This window comes from Tauraco erythrolophus, chromosome 2, assembly GCF_009769465.1.
Source record: "Tauraco erythrolophus isolate bTauEry1 chromosome 2, bTauEry1.pri, whole genome shotgun sequence".
In the NCBI taxonomy this organism is placed as follows: Eukaryota; Metazoa; Chordata; class Aves; order Musophagiformes; family Musophagidae; genus Tauraco; species Tauraco erythrolophus.
In genome coordinates, this window is record NC_141466.1 from 45,896 (window position 1) to 69,146 (window position 23,251).

The window sequence follows — 23,251 nt, forward strand, 5'->3', positions numbered from 1 at the left end:
TCTGATCTCTAGGAAGAAAAATCAGCGCTGCTGGCTGCTCTAAATTAGACTAATGTAGTGAGATTTGTAGGGTATGCTGTAAGGCTGTCTTTGTTGCTGAAAGCCTTGCTGGTTAAAATTCTTACTAGCCTTGAGTCTTTCAGTTGCGTAGTGTCGGCTTTGGCTCTCGGAATAAAAAGATCTTGCCAGTCGTGGGACAGATAATATCTCTCTTGTAATGATGGGCTGCAGAAGAATTCTTACATCTCACGTTGGTTGCTTAAGGATAAATATATATTTTTAAATTGAGGTTAAGAAGCAGGCACAAGATAAGTTGACAATTCGAGGTGGGATTAATATTTTTTTCTGTTCCTCTCGAGTACCTTTCTAATGTCATTCTCCAAAAGATGTACTGAAAAGTAACATTTAGGACATTTTATCTTGCTGGCACTTTTCAGTTCACAAAACTCGGGAGATTCAATAAACTGTGAGATGAATTTTTGGGAAGTACTTGGGAAGATGAAAGGGATGTTGTCTGTCAAGTTATTGTGGTTGTGTGTATATGTGCGCATACATATACATAGGATTTCAAGTTGATGTTTTCCAGGTCTAAGCAATTTGAGGAGGTGGAAACTGCTGTCCTGGGACTGAGCAGTGACTGTGATGAGACAGTCAGCAACGTTTCTTCTGCCTCGCCAAAGAGTCGAGTGAATGGAAGTGCAGAGTCCAGAAGCAAGCGGACCATTCGCAGGCCTGCTTACTGGTTGGAAATGAGAGGAATAAAAACCAGCGTTAATAAATCTTCAGAAAAAAAAGGTACTCATCACTCTTGGCTCAATGCAAAGTTGGTTTTCTCTCTGGTTCTTTTTTGAGAGATTAGATGACTTCTGACATGATGCAGTTCAGCCACAAGTTACAAGCCTGGTAATGCTGCTCATGTATTAGGAGAAGTAAACTTCCTCCACTGCAGAAACATAGCTGAAATTTTCTGATGTTACACGGTTCCTTTTGAGTAATTTGTCTATTAAAATTAATGATTCTGTGACTGAACTCAGTTTTATCGGTAGAAGAGATAGGTGTAAGGATTCTACAAGTCATGTCAGGAATATGCTTTGAGATCTTTAAAAATAGAACAAACAACACTAAAGATAGGGAAAAGGGGATCATTCACCAGTATTCTGATTAGACGCAGCTTTTGTTGGTGGTGGATTACGGAATTTTTTAAGGATATTTTTATTTATTTTATTTTCTCGCCTCTGTCACTTATGATTTTCTGATTTGGAGTGGTTTGGGTCATAGGTGTTTGTAGGAACATTCAGATTTGCTGGCCTAGGAGCTGTTTTCCAAACTTCTTGTGTGGCGGAGAGCCAAAACTTTGCTCTTCTTTAATGCTCGTTTTCCTTATCTCTAAATAATACTGAATCCGTATTCAGTCCTGTTGTGGGGAGAGCCGATCTGGTAGCTTGATAGAAACTAGATAGCTGCAGCTCCACACCCCAGGGTCCAACCAGTAGCGAGGCTCAGCATGTGCTCCTGCAGGTATAAACACATGTATGTGACATGTATGTGACTCAACGGAAATAGACTCTGCAACTCGGAAAGTTGTAAAGTAGGTGTGTTTATTACGTGTAGGTGCACGGGGGATCGCTCCACCACAAACGTGCACACCCTATGGCAAAGCAAGAACCAGTTGATAATGCAAAGGCAGACATGACTTGTCACCGGATGGTCGTTAACAGTTCCCACTATCTTATGGTCGTTAACAGTTCCCACTATCTTATCTGCTCCTTCTAAGGTCATTACCCTCAGACAATAGGGTTCTGGTAACAGTTCCTGTTACCTTTATGGCTTTAGATGGCTACTTATCTATAGGATTCTTGCTCGTGACACAGCTTCAGTGTTTTGCTAAACTATTTACTGTGTTGCAATGCCCGACCAAGTGTTATTTTCCATCTCATACACAGCCAGCCATACCGATCAGCACGAAGAGAGGTGCTCAGCACTAACGGCCTTCATCCTGGTTGCCTCTCTGGCTGGTCAGGATGAAGATGTGTTAGCGAGAGAAGAGAAGCATACATAAAAAGTATACATCAAATAAGGACATGTATGTGTATGTGTGTGCACGCAGATGTGCAATGTGGATCTCTCCTGCAGCTGGACTTAAACACTCTACTCAGTATCTGGCCTTTGGATCTTGGTCTCCTCAGTTGCTGGCGCACAGGTGTGCGAGCCCCCACGGCCCCCGGAGCTGTGCTGGTTGCTGATGTAGACCTTACAGACAGGCTCAAGCTCACAGACACTACTCTCTGCTGCTCCCTCTGGTTTGGTGTCAGGCGTGACCAGACTTATACACTGGCCAACACCTGTTTACAAGCAAGTGGCCCTTTTTTTCCTCTTACACCTCTATTTTCCCACACCTGATCCTCCCCAAATCCACTAATTCTGTCCCTTTGTCTTCCTTTGATACTGCTCAGAAACATCCCAGTCCTGTGTAATCCTTAATTGTTCTTCACTAGCATGCCACGAGTCACACAACCCTGGGCACTAACACCACACTCTCCCTTCGCACTGCTCCCTCCCTTCCCCCTTCCAAAGGGTGCTCCAGAGAGTGGCTCCTGTTGGCTCATCCCGATGGGTCTCCTGGGACAGACTTGGGAGGAAGGTGTGTTTTTTTTTTGTGTCCTGGTTTTGACTGGGATATAATTAGTTTTAGAATCATAGAATCATAGAATGGTTAGGGTTGGAAGGGACCTTAAAGATCATCTAGTTCCAACCCCCCTGCCATGGGCAGAGAAATTCTCCACTACACCAGGTTGCCCAAAGCCTCATCCAACCTGGCCTTGAACACTTCCAGGGATGGGGCATCCACAATTTCTCTGGGCAGCCTGTTACAGTGCCTCACCACCCTCAATGTAAAAAATTTCTTCCTTATATCCAATCTAAATCCACCCTCTTTCAGTTTAAAGCCATTGCCCCTTGTCCTGTCACTACACACCCTTGTAAAAAGTCCCTTTCCAGCTTTCCTGTAGGCCCTCTTTAGGTGCTGGAAAGCTGCTATAAGATCACCCCGGAGCCTTCTCTTCTCCAGGCTGAACAGCCCCAACTCTCTCAGCCTGTCTCCATAGCAGAGGTGCTCCAGCCCTCTAATCATCTTCATGGCCCTCCTCTGGACTCGCTCCAGCAGCTCCATGTCCTTCTTGTGCTGGGGACTCCAGAGCTGAACACAGTACTCTAGGTGGGGTCATCTGCAAACTTGCTGAGGGTGCACTCGATCCCACTGTCCGTGTCACCAACAAAGATGTTAAATAGCACTTGTCCCTGTACTGACTCCTGAGGAACACCACTCGTCACTGGCCTCCACTTGGACATTGAACCGTTGACCACAACTCTTTGAGAGCCACCATCCAGCCAATTCCTTATCCACCGAGTGGTCCATCCATCAAAACCATGTCTTTCCAGTTTAGAGACAAGGATGTCGTGTGGGACAGTATCAAATGCTTTGGATAAGTCCAGGTAGACAATGTCAGTTGCTCTTCCCCTATCCATCAATGCTGTAACCTCATCATAGAAGGCCACCAAATTAGTCAGGCAGGATTTGAGAGTATACAAAGAGAGTGTATAGATCATGGGAGGAGGGGCAGACTACTTGGGAGGAATATAGGTCTGCTGTCAGAGGATGTAGGGAGGCAATTAGGAAAGCTAAGACCTCCTTGGAATTCAACCTTGCAAGAAAGGTCAAGGATAACAGAAAGGGCTTCTTCAAATACATTGCAGATAAAACTAACACTAGAGGCAATGTAGGCTCACTGGTGAATGAGGAGAGTGCCCTGGTGACAGAGGATAAGAAGGCGGCAGTTAGTGAATGCCACCTTTGCCTCAGTCTATACTGCTGGAGGCTATCCTGATGAGTCTCGGAACCTTGAGGCTCCTGAGGAAGTCTGGATAGAGGAGGAGTCTACCCTTGTTGACGACGACTTGGTTATGGACCAATTAAGCAACCTGACCATCCATAAATCCATGGGTCCTGATGGGATGCATCCGCGGGTGCTGAGGGAGCTGGCGGATGTCATTGCCAGACCACTCGCCATCATCTTTGCTAAATTGTGGGCAACGGGAGAGGTGCCTGAGGACTGGAGGAAAGCAAATGTCACTCCGGTCTTCAAAAAAGGCAAGAAGGAAGACCCAGGTAACTATAGACCGGTCAGTCTCACCTCCATCCCGGGAAAGATAATGGAACAACTTATCCTTGGTGCTATCTCTAGGCATATCAAGGATAAGAGGGTCATTAGGGGCAGTCAACATGGCTTCACTAAGGGGAAGTTGTGCTTGACAAACCTGATAGCCTTTTATGAGGATGTCACCCAGTGGGTGGATGATGGTAGAGCAGTGGATTTGGTCTACCTTGATTTCAGTAAAGCATTTGACACAGTCTCCCACGGCATCCTCACAGCTAAACTGAGGAAATGTGGTCTGGATGATCAGGTAGTGAGGTGGCTTGTGAACTGACTGAAGGATAGAAGCCAGAGAGTAGTGGTTAATGGGACAGAGTCCAGTTGGAGGCCTGTATCCAGTGGAGTCCCTCAAGGGTCAGTACTGGGACCTGTATTGTTCAACATATTCATCAGTGACTTGGATGAGGGACTAGAGTGCATGGTCAGCAAGTTTGCTGATAACACTAAACTGGGAGGAGTGGCTGACACACTTGAGGGCTGTGCTGCCATTCAGAGAGACCTGGACAGGCTGGAGAGTTGGGCGGGGAGAAATTTAATGAAATACAGCAAGGGCAAGTGTAGAGTCTGGCACCTGGGCAAGAACAACCCCATGTACCAGTACGAGTTGGGCACTGAACTGTTGGGGAGCAGCCCAGGGGAAAGGGACCTGGGGGTGCTGGTGTACAGCAGGATGCCCATGAGCCAGCCATGTGCCCTTGTGGCCAAGAAGGCCAATGGCATCCTGGAGTGTATTAGAAGGGGTGTGGTGAGTAGGTCGAGAGAGGTTCTCCTCCCCCTCTACTCTGCCCTGGTGAGGCTGCATCTGGAATATTGTGTCCAGTTCTGGGCCCCTCAGTTCAAGGACAAGGAACTGCTTGAGAGAGTCCAGGGCAGGGCCACAAAGATGATGAAGGGAGTGGAGCATCTCCCTTATGAGGAAAGGCTGAGTGAGCTGGGTCACTTTAGCTTGGAGAAGAGGAGACTGAGGGGGGGCCTCATTCATGTTTATAAATATGGAAAGGGTGACTGTCACAAGGATGGAGCCAGGCTCTTCTCAGTGGCACCCAATGATAGGACAAGGGGAAATGGATGTAAGCTAGAACATAGGAGGTTCCACTTAAACATGAGGAAGAACTTCTTTCCAGGAAGGGTACCAGAACACTGGAACAGGCTGCCCAGAGAGGTTGTGGAGTCTCCTTCTCTGGAGATGTTCGAAACCCACCTGGACGCGTTCTTGTGTGATCTGATGTAGGTGGTCCTGCTGCGGCAGGGGGATTGGACTAGATGATCCTTTGAGGTCCCTTCCAATCCCTGACGTTCTGTGATTCTGTGATTTGCCCTTAGTGAAGCCATGTTGGCTGTCACCAATCACCTCCATATTTTCTATGTGCCTTAGCATAGTCGTCAGGAGGATCTGCTCCATGATCTTGCCAGGCACAGAGGTGAGACTGACTGGCCTGTAGTTCCCTGGGTCTTCTTTTTTTCCGTTTTTAAAGATGGGGGCTGTTTCCCCTTTTCCAGTCATTGGGAACTTCACTGGATTGCCACGACTTCTGAAATACGGATAGTGGCTTAGCAACTTCATCTGCCAGTTCCCTTAGGACCCACGGACGCACCTCATCAGGTCCCATGGACTTGTCCACCTTCAGGTTCTTTAGATGGTCTCGAACCTGATCTTCTCCTACAGCGGGTGGTTCTTCATTCTCCAAGTCCCTGCCTTTGCCTTCTGTGACTTGGGCTGTGCAGCTGGAGCTTGTGCCAGTGAAGACTGAGGCAAAGAAGTCATTGAGAACCTCAGCCTTCTCCATATCCTGGGTGGCCAGGTCCCCCCGTTTCCTTCTGGAGAGGGCCTACGTTTTCCCTAGATCTCTTTTTATCACTGACATATCTATAGAAATTTTTCTTGTTGCCCTTGATGTCCCTGGCCAGATTTAACTCTATCAGGGCTTTGGCTTTCCTAACCTGATCTCTGGTTGCTCAGACAATTTCTGTGTATTCTTCCTAGGCTACCTGTCCTTGCTTCCACCCCCTATACGCTTTCTTTTTGTGCCTGAGTTGGTCCAGGAGCTCCTTATTCATCCATGCAGGCCTCCTGGTGTTCCTACCTGACTTTCTCTTTGTTGGGATGCACCGCTTCTGAGCTTGGAGGAGGTGATCCTTCAATATTAACCAGCTTTCTTGTGCCCCTCTTCCCTCCAGGGCCTCATCCCATTGTACTCCAGCAAGGAGATCCTTGAAGAGGCCAAAGTCTGCTTTCCTGAAATCCAGGGTAGTGAGCCTGCTATGCACCCTCCTTGCTTCCCTAAGTATCTTGAATTCCACCATTACATGATCGCTGCAGCCAAGGCTGTCCTTGAGCGTCACGTTCCCCACCAGCCCTTCATTGTTGGGTTGACCTTGTTGAGAACAAGGTCCAGCAAAACACCTCTCCTCGTTGGTTCCTCTACCACTTTTCTTCTTAGTAGCTACAATAGCACTGTGTTTTGGTTTCAGTATGTGATTTGATGTGAGAAGAATGCTGATAATACGCTGGTGGTTTATTTTATTTCAATTATTAAATTGTTCTTATCTCAAGTCTCCTTGCCCTTACCCCTGCCATTCTTTACCCCATCCCCTGGGGGTGGGGAAGGGTGAGCAAACAGCTGCATGGTGTTTGGTTACTGGCTGGGCTAAAACCCTGATGCTTTCAGTCCGAAATTTGTGTTCCCCTACCTGCTGTTGTGCTTCTGTATTCATGGAGTTAAGTCTTTGATAAGCCAGGAAATAGTAAGGGGAGGCAGGATATTATTTGAGTTTCCCTACCTGCCGTTGTTTCTCTGTGCTCCTTTTTGTGTGCGTGCAGATGAGGTTTTTGTGACATAACCTAGCACCTTCTGGCTCTCTTTCTGAGGAATATTATTTTCCCAGACCATGCTGCAGCACTGTTTATTCTATATCTTCTGTGTCAGAGCATTGCAGGCTGTGGAGTGCCTAAATGTTACAGTCAGTCTAGCTCACTGGTGTCCAGCTGCCTTACAAAAACTACTACTTTTTGGTTTTTTAAGTATTAAATACAGGGATGAGCTGAAGCAGCAGCACACTCAAAGCTGTTATCCAGACTGAATAACGAGACTGAAGCGTTTCTATTCTTACTCACTAGCAGGAGAAGTACTACTGAAAGGCAAGAGGAAATCTGAACAAGAGGAAGGCGAAGATGTTAAAGACTCTCCCAAGAAGAAGCAGAAGATTTCAGGTAATGCAAATAACTTGTAATTCCTAGTTACAAGTCTTCCAGGTACTTCAGACTTCCTCCCTGCCCAAATGCTATCCTCTGCTGTCTTCCAACTCTATTTCTGATTCTGGGTATGTTGTTATAGGAGACTGTTTACTAGTTTCTGTTTTATGGTGGGAGATGATTGTTCTAATTTCAGTCTCTCTTCAAAGTCCAACGAAGGGAGGGAGGAAAGGAAGTAAGAGAAATACAGACTAGTCTGCTTCATTTCAGTTTCCCAAAAGATTCTGAACTAAATAATCACACAAATTACTTGTAAACATCTGGAGATTAATGAGTAGATGATAACAGCAATATGGGTTTGTTAAGGTGCAATCTAACTCAACCACTTCAATTTTCTGAAAGTAGTAGCAGGTGACACAGGAGAAGTATACATTTGCTGTCTAATCTTGCTAGGATGAGGTTAGGAAAGCCAAGGCCAAGCTGGAGTTGAATCTAGGAAGGGATGTGAAAGACAACAAGAAAGGATTCTACAAATACATGAGCAGCAAAGGGAAGACTAGGAAAAGTGTGAGTGCACTGCTGAACAGGGCAGGGGAACTGGTGACAAATGACATGGAAAAGGCTGAGGTACTCAATGCTTCCTGTGCCTCAGTCTTTTATCAGTTAAAGGAATCCTTCAGGAATACCAGGTGCCTGAGACCAGAGGGAAAGTCTGGAGCAAGGAAGCCTTACATTCAGTGAAGGAGGATGAGCACTTAAACAAACTGGACGTACCTAATCATTTATCAGCAGTCCTGGCTAATCAGGGAGGTTCCAGTTGACTGGAGGTTAGCAAATGTGATGCCCCTCTACAAGAGGGGCTAAAAGGAGGATCCAGGGAACTACAGGCCTGTCAGTCTGACCTTGATGCTGGGGAAGGTTGTGGAACAAATGGATCATCTTGAGTACCATCACGTGACACGTACAGGACAACCAGGTGATCACGCCCAGTCAGCACGGGTTTATGAAAGGCAGATCCTGCTTGGCTAACCTGGTCTCCTATGACAAGGTGACCCGCTTAGGGAGTGAGGAAAAGGCTGTGGATGTTGTCTACCTAGACTTCAGTAAAGCCTTGGACACCGTTCCCCACAGCATTCTCCTGGAGAAAGTGGCTGCTCATGGCTGGGAGGGGTGTATGCTTTGCTGGGTGAAAAACTGACTGGTTGACTGGGGCGAAAGAGTTGTTAAATCCAGTTGGGGACTGGTCGCAAGTGGTGATCCCCAGAATCATTGAACATTTCTGAATGAGTAGCTTTGAAACAGCAGACTAAATAGCGTTCTAGAAAAAAATCTGCTTTTTCGTAACAAGGCTCGTGGAATTAAGTCTTCTGGTCTTTCTTGTTTATGTTGTAACAGGAAAAAAGCAGCAAGCAGGAACACAACAAAACTCCAAAACGAAGGGCCATTGTGTTCAGAAAGAACCAGAAACCTATGGCACAGGTAAGAGGCAGCAGCAATTGCTTGGAATTGTTTATAAAGCAGCTAAATGTGAATCCAGGATTTAAAGTGGAGCAACAGCTATATTTCTGGTGTTTCCATTTTGTTGTTCACTTTACTATTGACAAGGAAGAGCTGGCTGCTGTCCTTCTGGCACTGTGTCAGTACTGCAGAACCAGGTTGGATGGACTGCATACTGCCTAAAAGTGTAGTTCCACCTGGTTGTGCCACTGCATAATGGAACAGTGAAGGGGAGATCACTTTCTGAACTGAGCAAAAGCCTGTTAAAATAGCTTCACTATAAAACTATAAAAATATTTATATTTTTTTACTTGACAGAATATGTCAAACACAAAAGGGAAGCCTACAGAGAGTGGAAGCAAGGACAGGTACAAAGAAATTGTCCGAGCAGCCAGGGGTCAGGTTAGGAAAGCTAAAGCCCTGACAGAACTTTACAATGAAGACGGTGAAGCACTGTAACAGGCTGCCCAGAGAAGCTGTGGCTGCCCCATCCCTGGAATTGTTCAAGGCCAGGTTGGATGAGGCTTTGGGCAACCTGATCTAGTGGAAAGTGTCGCTGCCCATGGCAGGGCAGTTGGAACTGGATGATCTTGAAGGTCCCTTCCAACCCAAACCATTCTGCGATTCTGCCTTTGCTGGAAAAACTTTGTAGCAGTTGCTGCCAGATCAACTCTTCCAGTAACCTGGCAGCCAGAGACCCAAGCAGTCCATTCTAGAAAAATAACCTTAGCTTTGACTCAGCGAGTGGAATGACTTGGTACCTGTTGTTCACAGCACTCGTTAAATAACTCAATTTTCTGCCAAGTGCTGTTTGATTCACAGATTTTTCCTTCAGCCACCTGGGGTGGGACAACCCCTGCCTGTTAACTACTGGGCAAAGAGAAAAGCCTTTAGATCTTTTTATGATAAGAATTCAAGCAGATGACTACTAAGCCACTTTCTTCCCAGAACCTGTTTCAGTAATTTATAGTCCTTGTGAATTATGCCAAAATTTTGCTTGGCATTTCAGAAAGAGGCCAGGAACTGGAAACCATGCCACACAGGGCACTCTTCCCTGGCAGCTGAGTAACTTGGCCTGGTGGTGCAGCTCCATTCACTTTCTGTGCCAAAACTACTGGCTAACACAAGTGGAATTCTAAAGGCTTGGCTAGTAGAACTGAGCCATGGACTTTGTCTGAACTGTTCAGTCACATCTGTGACTACTTTTACTGTGAAAACACTGAAAAGAAGAAGTTTAGTCTGCATGCTTAAGTAATTGTATAATAAAAATGAATGAGGGACCATTCTCTACTGAACAAGTAGAAGAGCACTCCTCGCAAGGGCATGGTGGGATTAAAGAGTTTTTATAAAGGGATCTCCCGAAAGGAGCGATACGTGCCTTGTCACGTGACACGTTTGAAGCTGCAAATGAGCTAAGCCTGTTGAAGCGTGGCTGGGCACGAGTTTGGTAGCATGTCACCTGTTTCCTTCTATGATTAATTGTGCACATTGAAGGAAAAAAAGATACTATGTTTGCAGTTATATTCCAAACCTTTTGTTTTGACAGGTAGTATGGAAGAGCAATGGTCTTTGGAAATACAGGACAAAGGCCGAGTTACCTGTCCAACGTGCCGGGCTGTGGTGAGAAAGACTGTAGAAGGTCTGAAGAAACATATGGTAAATTGCAGGCAGGTAAGAACACGAGAGATGAGCAATGTTTTCTTTACTCCTCTTGAACTTACTGGTAGAAATGCTTGCACAGTTTTGTGTTGCATTTAAAACCAGTTTCATCTCATCATCATGTCTCTAAGCAAGAGTCCTTCATGCATCTGTAAGAGGTTACGCTTGGTGCTTCCTGCTTAGCCTTCTGCTGGAGGTTTGGGATAGTGAACAAAGATGCAGCTATTTCATTTTTTTCCCTAAATTTTAGGCTCCATAAAATCTCTTTTGTTCTTAATGGGCAGTTACCAGGCCCAAATAAAATGTTCTGCTCTCCTGCTCCTTTCCCTCAAAGAGTTTCCCACTGCTTTGGTTAATTTACAGTTACATGCACCACGTCCTTGTTTAATTCTAGGAAATGTTCACATGCCATCACTGTGGGAAGCAGCTGAAGTCTTTAGGAGGGATGAAATACCATGTCATGGCAGACCATAACAATCAGGTAACAACTGCTGTGCATCTAAAAATCCTACAGGCCAGAGTCTTTTGTTCCTTCCCTGGCGCTCACAGAAACAGAACGTGGTGTGCTTTTTCAAGTGTTGTAGGTGTTCAGATCTTGTCTACCTATTATTTTTCTGGTGAGATTTGACATCTGAAAGAACAGTAGAGTGTTACCAGAGGTGGTAGGCGTGCTACATCTTAGAAAGGGGATGAATTTCTGTTTAGGCTAGCTATATGTCACATTGAAAAGGCATTCTCAATCAGAAAAAAAAATGATTGCTCATTAGGCTGTAATTTCCAGTCCTTTGCTAGAAAGTAGGAGTTTTTCTACATCCAGAGCAGACTAGATTTCAGTTCTTTACAAGTTCAAAGGTAAAAAAGCAGCAGCAGCTGTTTAGTTCTTGCCTCTGTTTATTGTAAAGACACTAATGCTACAATCTGCTTTTCCTCTTTGCTGTTACTTCAAAGAAGGCAATATCTCCTGTTGTAGTTGTGAAGAATTAGAACTTTTGAAAAGGTCATTCAGAAGTTCGGTAAGGTTTAGACAATTTGTTACTGTTATTTTTTGCATCATTCCCAGTACTGTGGTTTCTGAACCTACAGCTATACTAGTAAATGAAATAGGCCAGGGATAATATTGTGGCCCTGAGGAATAGGTCTATCGCTCAGTTCTAACTTTCCATTCAGTCTAGGTGTAATATTAAAATAAGATACTATAGAAAAATAATATGCAATGACTGTCGGAGGAAGAACAAAGAAGAACTTGAGCTGTAGTTTAGCATAGATGAATAACTGTTACAGGCAGTTAGTCTGCTTATAGAATCATAGAATGGCGTAGGTTAGAAGGCACCTTAAAGATCATCCAGTTCCAACCTCTCTGCCACAGGCAGGGACACCCTTCACTAAACCAGGTTGCTCAAAGCCTCATCCAACCTGGCCTGGAACACCTCCAGGGATGAGGCAGCCACAACTTCTTTGGGCAACTTGTTCCAGTGACTCACCACCCTCTGAGTGAAAAATTTCATCCTTATATCTAATTGAAATCTCCCCTCTTTCAGTTTAAAGCCATTGCCCCTTGTCCTATCACTACAGACTCTTGTAAAAAGTCCCTCTCCAGCTTTCTTGTAGCCCCTTTAGGTACAAGAAGCATACCCTTTGGAAGGCTGCTAGAAGGTCTCCCCGGAGCCTTCTCTTCTCCAGGCTGAACAACTCCAGCGCTCTCAGCCTGTCTCCATAGCAGAGGTGTTCCAGCTGTGTGATCATTTTTGTGGCCCTCCTCTTCTGGAGCCATTTCAACACCTCCATGTCCTTCTTGTGCTGGGGACTCCAGAGCTGAGCGCAGTACTCCAGGTGGGATCTCAGGAGATCAGAGCAGAGGGGCAGGATCCCCTCCCTTGACCTGCTGCCCACGCTGCTTTGGATGCAGCCCAGGACACGGTTGGCTTTCTGGGCTGCCAGCGCACGGTGCTGGCTCGTGTTGAGCTTCTCATCCACCAACACTCCCAAGTCCTTTTCCTCAGGGCTGCTCTCAATCCATTCTCCGCCCAGCCTGTACTTGTGCTTGGGATTGCCCCAACCCATGTGCAGGACCTTGCACTTGATCCTGTTGAACTTCTTGAGGTTCAGACAGGCCCACCTCTCCAGCCTGCCAAGGTCCCTCTGGATGGCATCCCTTCCCTCTTGCATGTTGACCACACCACACAGCTTGGTGTCGTGTTAAAAGTTATATCTGCAAAGTGATTTTCAAGTAGTTTGCTCCTTTTAAAGATAATTCAATTGTTCTGGGATATAGACAGTGATGATTGTATTAGATACACTTCTGCAAAATTTTAAGTTGCAGAAATTTAATTATTTTAGAAGCTTTTCTTTAGTAGTGTGTTAAGTAATGAATTCCCTATGAGAAGAACTGTAAATACCAAGCACCCTGTGTTTTTCTTTCATCTTTCTGCTATGCTTTAGCCAGTTGTGAAGGAGGGAGGAGAACTGGATGAGCAGCTTGAGCGAGACCGCCTTCGGAAGGTTTTGAAGCGTATGGGAAAACTAAAATGTACGAGGGAGGTAAGTTGCATTGTGCTGAATATCCTGAATTAAACAGCAGCGGATGCATGAACATAAAATATTACGAGAGTTCTGCTGGGTATGCTTTGATGCTGGCCAAAGCTGAATTTGTTTCAAGATCCTAGCTATGCATTTAAGACAGAGTACCAATGAATCATAGCGTAGTTTGGGTTGGAAGGGATCTTTAAAGATCATCTAGTCCAACCCTCCTGCAATGAGCAACTTCAACTAGATCAGGTTGCTCAGAGCCCTATCCAGCCCTATCTCTTCCATGATCTTCCCAGGCACAGAGGTAGGGCTGGCAGGCCAGTAGTTCTCAGAGTCCTTCTTTCTACTCTTTTTAAAAGTGGATGCGATGTTTCCCATTTTCCAGTTGGTGGGAACTTTACCTGGCTGCCGTGATTTTTCAAGTATCATGGAGAGTAGCTTGGCAACTACATCAGCCAATTCCCTCAGGACTCTAGGATGAATCTCATCAGGTGCCATAGGCTTCTTTATATTCAGGTTCCTCAGATGGTCTCAAACCTGATCTTCTCTTACAGTGGGAGAGACTTTGCTGTCCCAGTCCTTGCCTTAAGGTCCATCCACTCAGGAGGTGTGGGAAGAGAGACTTCTAGGGAAGACTATGGCAAAGAAGTTGTTGAGTACCTCAGCCTTCTCCTTGTCTGTTGTTACCAGTTTGCCAGTCATGTTCATCAGAGGGGTACTCTTTCTTTGACCTTTCCTGGCTGACATACTGTCCTGGTTCCAGCTGGGACAGAGTCAGCTCTTCTTTTTAGCAGCCAGAAGAACTCTGTGTTTTGGCTTTAGTCTAGGACTTGCTCTGAGCAGAACGCTGACAGCCACTGATGTTTTTAGTTGGCACTGAGGCTTCAAGGACTTTTCAGCTGCCGTGTTCTTGCCAGCGTGCAGGAGCACAACGGGATAGGGGGAGCATGGCCGGGACAGAGGGTCCACGACTCTCCTTATGATTTGTACTTGGACTTAGGATTGAGGGCCAAATTGGCCAGTTAGTTTTCCATATCGTGCAGCGTCATGCCCAGTATAAAATGAGGGTCAGCCGGAAAGAAGAGCCTTTTGCTCTTCTGGGATTCTCACTTCCGGACTCTGAGGTGCTATCTCTCTCTCTGGGCCTCTCACTCGTCTGGGATTGCGGTGTCGGGACTTATCTGTTTCGGGATCGTTAGTCTGGGACAAGACAGGCCTTGGTCAAGGGGTGGTGAGCAATCACAATGTGCATTGCTTGTTTATATATGTTTATCATTGTACGTATATATATATATTTATATATTAGTAGCAGTAGTATTAAAATGCTCTTATCTCAACCCATGGGTCTCCCTGTCTCTTTTCTCCTTTAATTCCATTCCTCATCCTCGGGGGGTGGGGGAAGGTGAGTGAGTGGCTGTGTGGAGTTTAGTTGCTGGAGCAGCCTAAACCACGACACATACCAATAGTAGCCCTTCTTACTATTCTTTGTGTTGCTTGCCAAGCTCCAGCCATGCCTTGTCCTTCTTGACCCTATCTCTACACAACCAGGCAGCATCCCTATACTCTTGCCAGGATACCTGTCTGTGCTTCCACTGCCTGTGCATTTCCTTCTTCCCCTTTAGTTTGGCCAGCAGCTCTTGACTCAGCCGTGCCAGTCTCTTGCCTTCCTTTCCTGATTTTTTTATGCATGGGGATCAAGAGCTCTTGCGCTCTATGGAAATCATCCTTAAAGACCTGCCAGCTCTGTTCTGCTCCCTTGTCCCTGAGGGCAGTTTCCCAGGGGGCCTGTTGATAGTCCTTGAACAGCTGCAAGCTTGCTTTCCTAAAATTCAGAGTCCTGACTTTACTCTTCGCCTGTCCCATATCTCTCAGGACCGTGAACTCCACCAGTGCATGATCACTGCAACCCAGCTGTCTCCAATCGTGATGTATCTGATTTAACTCGCTTGCTTTGGTGACCAGCAGGTCCAGTAATGCATCCATTCTGGTAGGGCTGTCTGTTTCCTGGTTTAAGAAGTTATCCTCAATTCACTCCAGGAGTCTCCTGGATTACCTACAACTTGCCATGCTACTTCTCCAGCAGACGTCGGGGTAGTTAACGTTCCCCAGCGGGACAAGAGCCAGCGAGTGCCATGCCTCCTGTAGCTGGAGTAAGAAGGCTTCGTCAATAGGCTCCCCTTGATCCTGCAGCCTGTAGTGAACACTGACCACAAAGTTCCCTTGTTGTCTTGATCTCTAATTCTTATCGATAAGCTTTCAACCTGCTTGTGGCTATTCTTCAGACACAGCTCTTCCCAATCTATCCATTTTTTGACATAGAGGACAACCTCTCCACCCCTCCTTCCTCACTTGTCCCTTCTGAACAGCTTGTAGCTATTGATAGCAGTGCTCCAGTCATGGGATTTGTCCCACCAAGTTTCAGTAATGGCAACTAGGTCATAACTTTCTCACAGCATGGTGGCTTCCAGCTCCTCCTGTTTGTTACCCATGCTGCGTGCATTGGTGTAGAGGCATTTCAGCTGGGCTGTCAGCCATGTCATTTTTTTAGAGGAACACACCTTAATTCCTTTGAGATATTTCACTGGTGTTTCCCTGTTGGGTCCTATTACCTCAGGAGCCCCTGACAGCTCTGTAAGACTTCAAACGTGCTCCAGTGTATCCAGCACATCTCAGAGCAACGGGCAGAGGGCCCTTGCTGGCACCCTGTCCCTCAAGCCTTGGTGTGTCGTCCCATGGCTTGTCACAGGCAAGCCTGATGTTATCCCTTTCCTCCTTCAAGTCTAGTAGTCTCTTGAGGGACTTTGGTGGGATGGTGTGTTACCCAGAAAGCAGCAGGATGCCTGGAGAATATCCTCTAAAGGCTTGTGAAGCACTGAGCATGGAGAGTGAATTTCGAGATGACTGATACTTGGTTAGAACCTCGTAACTAAACAAAGTAAGAGTCTGCTGAACACTATGTAGGTCAACTAAGAAGTTTTAGGGCTTCACACGTGACTTGTTAGGTGACATTCTCTTGCTTACACTAGAAAGGAGCTCACCTTCAGTTACTGTCCGATCCCCATTCAAACTCTTTAGAGAGGATAACTAGGGTGGTTAAAATAGAGGGGTTTTTTTGATTACAGTTTTTGTAACTATAGATTCAACAGAGGTATGACTGTAAATGCATTCAGTGGAAGATGTCAGGGAGAGAGAAGTTAAAGGATAACTGTCTTACCTTGCAACAGTATTATAAACACACAATTACACAGTTGTTAAGGCTGGAAGGGAACTTCTGAGCTCATCTAGTTCCACCCCTGTGCTCAAGCAGGGTCAGGTAGACGTCTTTGAATATTTGATGTTTTGCTTTCTTCAAGGGGAATCAAGAGGACACTGGATTGTTTCTTCTATGCATCAAAAGTATTCTATTAATACGTACGTCTGCTCTTTCATTAATTGTTTGTGATAGCTGGAAAGATGTTTTTATGCATAATTAACTGTGTGAGCTTGTCTGTGATTTCGAAAATACCAAGATTGGCCACAGCTAGAGAAGAGGATGGAGAGCAAATGGATACATCTAAGAACATTAAAAACTTGCTGATGCATGTTTGAGTGGTCCATCCTTCAAATCTGCATCTCTCCAGTTTAGAGACAAGGATGTTGTATGGGACGGTGTCAGATGCTTTGCATAAGTCCAGGTAGATGACATCTGTTGCTCTTCCCTTATCCACCAATGCTGTAACGCCGTCGTAGAAGGCCACCAAATTTGTAAGGCACTATTTGCCCTTAGTGAAGCCATGTTGGCTGTCAACAGGCACCTCCTTATTTTCCATGTGCCTAAGCATGGTTTCCAGGAGGATCTGCTGTTTCCCTTTTTCCAGTTGGTGGAAACTTCACTGGACTGTCCTGACTTCTCAAATATGATGAATAGTGGTTTAGTAACTTCATCTGCCAGTTTCCTCAGGGCTCACAGATGCATCTCATCAGGTCCCGTGAACTTGTGCACCTTTAGGTTCCTCACATGGTCTCGAACCTGATCTTCTCCAGTGGGTTGTTCTTTGTTCTCCCACTCCCTGCCTTTGCTTCTGTGACTTGGGTGGTGTGGCTAGAGCACTTGCCAGTGAAGACTGAGGCAAAAAAGTAATTGAGAACCTCAGCCTTCTCCATATCCTGGCTAACCAGGTTTCCTTCTGGAGAGGGCCCACGTTTTCCCTAGTCCTCCTTTTATCACTGACATACCTATAGCAGCTTTTCTTGTTGCCCTTGATGTCCCTGGCCAGGTTTAATTCTTTTGGGGCTTTAGCTTTCCTAACCTGACCCCTAGTTGGTCGGACAATTTCTCTATATTCCTCCCAGGCCACCTGTCCTTGCTTCCACCCTCTGCAGTCTTCTTTTTTTTTTGAGTTGGTCCAGGAGCTCCATGTTCATCCATGCAGTCCTCCTGGTGTTTTTGCCTGACTGTGTCTTTGTTGGAATGCACCATTCCTGAGCTTGGAGGAGATTATCCTTGAATATTAGCCACCTTTCTTGGGCCCCTCTTCCCTCCAGATCCCTGAGGAGGCCGAAGTCTGCTCTCCTGAAACCCAGGGTAGTGAGCTTGCTGTGCGCCCTTCTCACCACCCTAATGATCTTGAACTCCACCATTTCATGGTCACTGCAGCCGAGGCTGTCCTTGAGCTTCACATATTTCACCAGCTCCTCCTTGTTGGTGAGAAAAAAGGCCAGCATGGCACCTCTCCTCCTTGGTTCCTCTGTCACTTGGAGAAGGAAGTTATCATCAGTGAATTCCAGGAACCTCCTGGATTGCTTGTGCCCTGCTGTGTTGTTCCTCCAACAGATATCGGAGTGGTTGGAATCCCTCAGGAGGACTAAGGCTCATGAACGTGAGGCTACTCCTATCTGTCTGTAGAGGGCCTCATCTACACATCTTCCTGGTCAGGCGGCCTGTAGCTGACCCCCACTACAATGTCAGCTATCCCTGCCCTTCCTTTAACCCTGACTCACAGGCTCTCATTTGGCTCCTCATCCATCCCCAGGTGCAGCTCCGTGCACTCCAGCTGCTCTTTGACATAGAGGGCAAAACCTTCTCCTCATCTCCCCTGCCTGTGCTTCCTGAAGAGCCTGTATCCTTCCATTCTGACACTCCAGTCGTACGATTCATCCCACCACATCTCCATGATGCCAATAAGATCATATCCCTGCAGGCATGTGCACACCTCGAACTGCTCTTGTTCCTTCCCCATGCTGTGTGGTTTGCATAGAGGCATTTACATTGGGCCTCACATGAATCTGACTTACTGGCTGGAGTGGCTGGAATTCCTCTCTGCTGCTCTTCAGGTGCTCTCAGCTTGTCTTGATCAAAGCTGATACTATCCCCCTCCCCCTTCAAGTTTTTGTTGTCGTCCGCTGCAGCTTGAGACATTAGCTGTATTCTAGGAGTAGCTGAAAGTTTTATTTACCATCACCCTAATGTTGCTGCATTCTAGGCAGTTTGACCTGCCGAGCAAGTATAAAACCTTCCTCTTTTTCTGCCCAAGTCCTCCATTTGTATTTGAAAATCTTTGTTTTGTGCATCCTTATTTAGCATCTTGCTTCTTCGTTCCGTATATTGAAATTTTCTGTTGGCCACTACCTACAAACAGTTTCTCTGAGTTGCAGCCAGTTTTTTGTCCCAGGTTTTGTCTATCTGAATTGACTAATATTAAAGTTCACTACCTGATTGTCTCTGGTCTGGCAGGAGAAGTGATAGTACTTTGGTCAGCAAACTGTAGATTCTCTGCACAGTGGTCTTATGATGTGGAGAGCATTTTTCTTCCATGCATTTTTCTTCTGCATTGACAGGGCTGCACAGGCAGCTTCACTAGCATAATGGGATATCTGTATCATGTTAAAAAATGTGGGAAGGCTGCTTCTGAGCTGGAGAAAATGGCTATGAAGTGCCATCACTGTGGAAAAGCATACAAATCAAAGGCAGGACTCGTCTACCATCTCCGATCTAAGCATGGGCCGGTAAGTGCAAATTGCCATCGTTATCAAGATAGTGGGGTGGTGCTTCAACCACTGGGATGTGGGACACGTAGGTTTTTGTCTCTTACTTGGGTGGGTAATTAGAAAGAGCAAAGCTTTGCATTTTTCTGTCTCTATAGAGTATTCTGGCCTTGATACTTTCCTCTAGCAGCAGCTGTTGCTGTTCTTTGACTAAGATTAAGTTTTTAGTAGTAAATCACCATGGCAGCAGTAAACTTCCCCCATCCTGACTTTTGCTTCATGGAAGAATGATGCTGTCATGTATCGTTTGAGATACTTTTCTTTGGTCTTAAAAGACCCAACATTGGAGCAGGACAGGCAGTACTGTGCTTGTTGTCCCTCAGGGTTTTACAGCGAATGATGTCATATCCTTTCAAGACCAGTGGCTGCGTGAAACTCTCTGCCTGAGCCTTACTGCTGTGACCTTAGGAAAAAATAGGAAAAAATTTTTTCCTAATATCCAACCTGAACCTACCTCCCTCTATTTTAAAACCATTACCCCTTGTCCTATCATAACTGGCCCTCCTGAACAGCCTCTACAGGAAAGATGGGGAGAGGCTGTTCAGGAGGGCCAGTTATGATAGGACAAGGGGTAATGGTTTTAAAATAGAGGGAGGTAGGTTCAGGTTGGATATTAGGAAAAATTTTTTACTATGAGAGTGGTAGAACACTGGAACAGGTTGCCCAGAGAGGTGGTGGATGCTCCATCCCTGGAGACGTTCAAGGCCAGGTTGGACAAGGCCCTGAGCAACCTGATCTAGTTGGAGATATCCCTGTTCCTTGCAGGGGGGTTGGACTAGATGACCTTCGAAGGTCCCTTCCAGCCCTAACCATTCTATGATTCTATGATTCTATGACCTCCCTGAGCAGATCTGGGCATCTGTCTAACTAGCAGGGTGCATGTCTGTCCTGTGTCTGTGACAGTGAACCACAGCTGCAGCAGCATTTTTGGGGGGGATTTGGCAGAATATTTATTCACAGTATTTAGTGTAACTGAAACAGGAATAGTGAAGGAGGCCTGCCATTTTTGGCCTTCATTGCAGGTCACTTTCCTCCATGAAGAGAGAAGAACAGAGAGCCTGAAGGAAATAAAACGGGAGCAAAACAACACAGGCAGAGTTCAGAGGAGGTCTGCAAAAGTGGCAATCTACTATCTGCATGAGCTAGCTGGAGAAGAACTGGCCAAAGAGTGGCCCAAGAGAAAAGTTCTGCAGGACTTGATTCCAGACGACCGGAAGGTACAAGACCTTAAAAATGCTATATAGAGTTTGAGTCTTGCGCTGGCATCTACCCAGCGTTGCCAGTGCTTGGTGGCCCATGGAAATCAATAATGAAGAAGTAGTATCTTGTGGGAGGGATCAGGTTGTGCTCTCTCTGGTCTTAGGTGACGGTATTGCTGCAGTAGCAATTGCTGTGGTATAAGTATTTTATCCAGAAAGGCTATAACCATTTTCAAGCCCTATAGTTGTAATTTTCAGTGGGCACAAGTAACGAAGGCAATTATAGGCAATATGTTGCTTGCAAGTTATAGGCTACAGATCACTGCTGCCATGCAGTGATGTTTCAGTCGTTGAGGCTTCAGAGTTTCCAGGAGCATCTTTTAGGCTGGAAGGGAGACCCAATGGAAAAGGATAATTTAGGATTTTAATGGGGTAAGTACGTTTAGAGGAATTGTTGTAGTCAGAGTTCTGGGAAGTTTTGGATTCTGGTATTATGGGGGTTTTCCAGATTCAGTTATGTTTGTAGAGAGTCAGTGAGATGCAAACAGATTGGTTATTGAGAGTTTGGCTCTTAGAGTAGGAGAAGAAATAGCACTTCTGTCTCACAACCTGGAAGAGAAAGAGATGTGCTTGGCACTATGTGTAACCAACATTGCTTCCAGCTTTCAATTCCATGTCTTTATCTAGCTGAAATATACTCGCCCTGGACTACCCACGTTTAGTCAAGATGTGCTGTGCAAATGGAAAACGGAGATAAAGATGTACCGAAGAGTCCACTGCCCAAATGAGGTAATCCTTAAGTGTTTCTGAAGCCTCAGAGGGGACAGATTTCAGGTCTGTATGAGCCAACAGCTTTCCACAACCTTGAAACTGCAGTTTATCTCTCTGTGGGAGACAAATTCTGCTCCATCTCAGTATGGTTGGTTAGTGTAACCAAGACCCTCTTTGGACTGTTGCCCTAGGGTGATCCCTCTGGGGATGTGTTTGTCCACTTCAGACCCAGTAACTCGGTGTCAGACTGGCACAACTTTCTCATCCAACTGGGATGCTGGTCCATTTGGAGATTTTAGCAGTGGAAAAATGACAGGCCCCTGCCTGTCTAGCAGGTGTACTAAATCTAATTATCAAAGGAGGAGTAGAGGTAAATGTAACAGTAGAGGGACTTTGTCTGGAACAGCACTTAAGATTTTGTAGATTCATAGATTTCTAGGTTGGAAAAGACCTTAGAGATCATCGAGTCCAACCGTCCCTAATGCCCATTAAACCATATCCCGAAGTAGTTCATCCACCCTATTCTTAACCACATCCAGGGATGGGGACTCAACCACCTCCCTGGGCAGCCTGTTCCAGTGGCTGACAACCCTTTCAGAGAAGAAATACTTCCTAACATCCAACCTGAATCTCCCCTGACTAAGCTTATACCCATTTCCTCTTGTCCTATCACCCGTCACTAATGTAAAGAGCCCTTCCCCCACCTCCCCACCATCCCTTCTCAAGTATTTATAGGCTGTAATCAGGTCTCCCCTCAGCCTCCTCTTCTCCAGGCTAAACAGCCCCAACTCCCTCAGCCGCTCCTCATAAGTTTTATTTTCCAGCTCCTTGACCAGTTTAGTCACCCTTCTCTGGACCCGCTCCAGGAGCTCAATATCTCTCTTAAAGCGAGGGGCCCAAAACTGGGCACAATATTCCAGGTGCGGCCTCACCAGTGCCGAGTACAGGGGCAGGATCACTTCCCTGTTCCTGCTGGTCACACTATTCTTGATACACGCCAGTATCCCATTGGCCTTTTTGGCCACCTGGGCACACTGCTGGCTCATATCAAGCCGGTAGTCAACCAACACCCCCAGGTCCTTCTCCGCCAGGCAGCTCTCCAGCCACTCTTCCCCGAGCCTGTAGCGATGCTTGGGGTTTTTATACCCCAAGTGAAGGACTCTGCACTTGGCCTTATTAAAGCTCATGCCATTGGCCTCAGCCCAACGATCCAGTCTGTTCAAATCCCTCTGAAGGGCCTCCCTACCCTCGAGCAGATCGACACAGCCTCCCAGCTTGGTGTCGTCCGCAAATTTACTGAGGGTACATTCCATCCCCTCATCCAGGTCATTGATAAAGATGTTAAACAGAACCGGACCCAGCACTGAGCCCTGGGGAACCCCACTGGTGACCGGCCTCCAGGTGGACTTAGCCCCATTTACCACCACTCTTTGGGCCCGGCCATCCAGCCAGTTTTTAACCCAAAGGAGGGTGTGCCTATCCAGGCCAGCAGTTACCAGTTTCTCCACCAGAACACTATGAGAAACTGTATCAAAGGCTTTACTGAGGTCCAGGAAAACTACATCCACAGCCCTTCCCTCGTCAACCAGGCGGGTCACCCTGTCATAGAAGGTGATCAGGTTTGATTGGCAAGACCTGCCTTTCATAAACCCATGTTGACTGGGCCTGATCACCCGGTTAACCTGTTTGTGCTCATTAATAGCACTCAAGATAACCTGTTCCATGACTTTGCCCGTCACCGAGGTCAGACTGACAGGCCTGTAGTTCCCCGGATCCTCCTTCCGCCCTTTTTTGTAAATGGGGGTAACATCTGCCAGCCCCAGTCCAGCAGAACTTCCCCAGTGAGCCAAGACTGCCCAAAGATAATGGACAGGGGTTTGGCAAAACCCCTTTTTCTTTTGAAAAGAAAAAAAAAACCTTATTTCTTTTGAAAGCTGGAAGTGGGTTACATGCATGGCACTGCTGTCCTGATCCAGGGATGCTTATGCATGTGCACTTAGTTTCTTACAATCCCACACAGCAGTCACCAGTCAGATGAGTAAGAAGAAATGACCTCATTGGTGGAAACGATGGTGGATGTGATGCACCCTGCCAGATAGCCCAGGGCCAGTGGGTTTGGTGTAGAGGCGATGCCTTCCCCCCACCCCACCGCCAGCACTCTCTCCCTGATT

General features: G+C 46.3%; 1 protein-coding gene across 4 annotated transcripts in view; it reads left to right on the plus strand.

Annotated features, from left to right (window-relative positions):
• ZNF512 (zinc finger protein 512) overlaps positions 1-23,251 on the plus strand; it is a 31,913-nt gene that overhangs the window by 4,980 nt on the left and 3,682 nt on the right. For 2 of the 4 annotated variants that reach the window (XM_086631977.1, XM_086631978.1), the window contains 9 exons: positions 587-795; positions 7,330-7,422; positions 8,800-8,883; positions 10,448-10,572; positions 10,955-11,041; positions 13,000-13,098; positions 18,904-19,071; positions 20,133-20,327; positions 20,997-21,098. In XM_086631977.1, coding sequence (XP_086488103.1) covers positions 750-795; positions 7,330-7,422; positions 8,800-8,883; positions 10,448-10,572; positions 10,955-11,041; positions 13,000-13,098; positions 18,904-19,071; positions 20,133-20,327; positions 20,997-21,098 — 999 coding nt within the window. In that variant the 5' untranslated portion in view covers positions 587-749. The remainder of the gene's footprint in view (positions 1-586; positions 796-7,329; positions 7,423-8,799; positions 8,884-10,447; positions 10,573-10,954; positions 11,042-12,999; positions 13,099-18,903; positions 19,072-20,132; positions 20,328-20,996; positions 21,099-23,251) is intronic. The other 2 variants (XM_086631980.1, XM_086631981.1) reach the window with 2 other exon arrangements.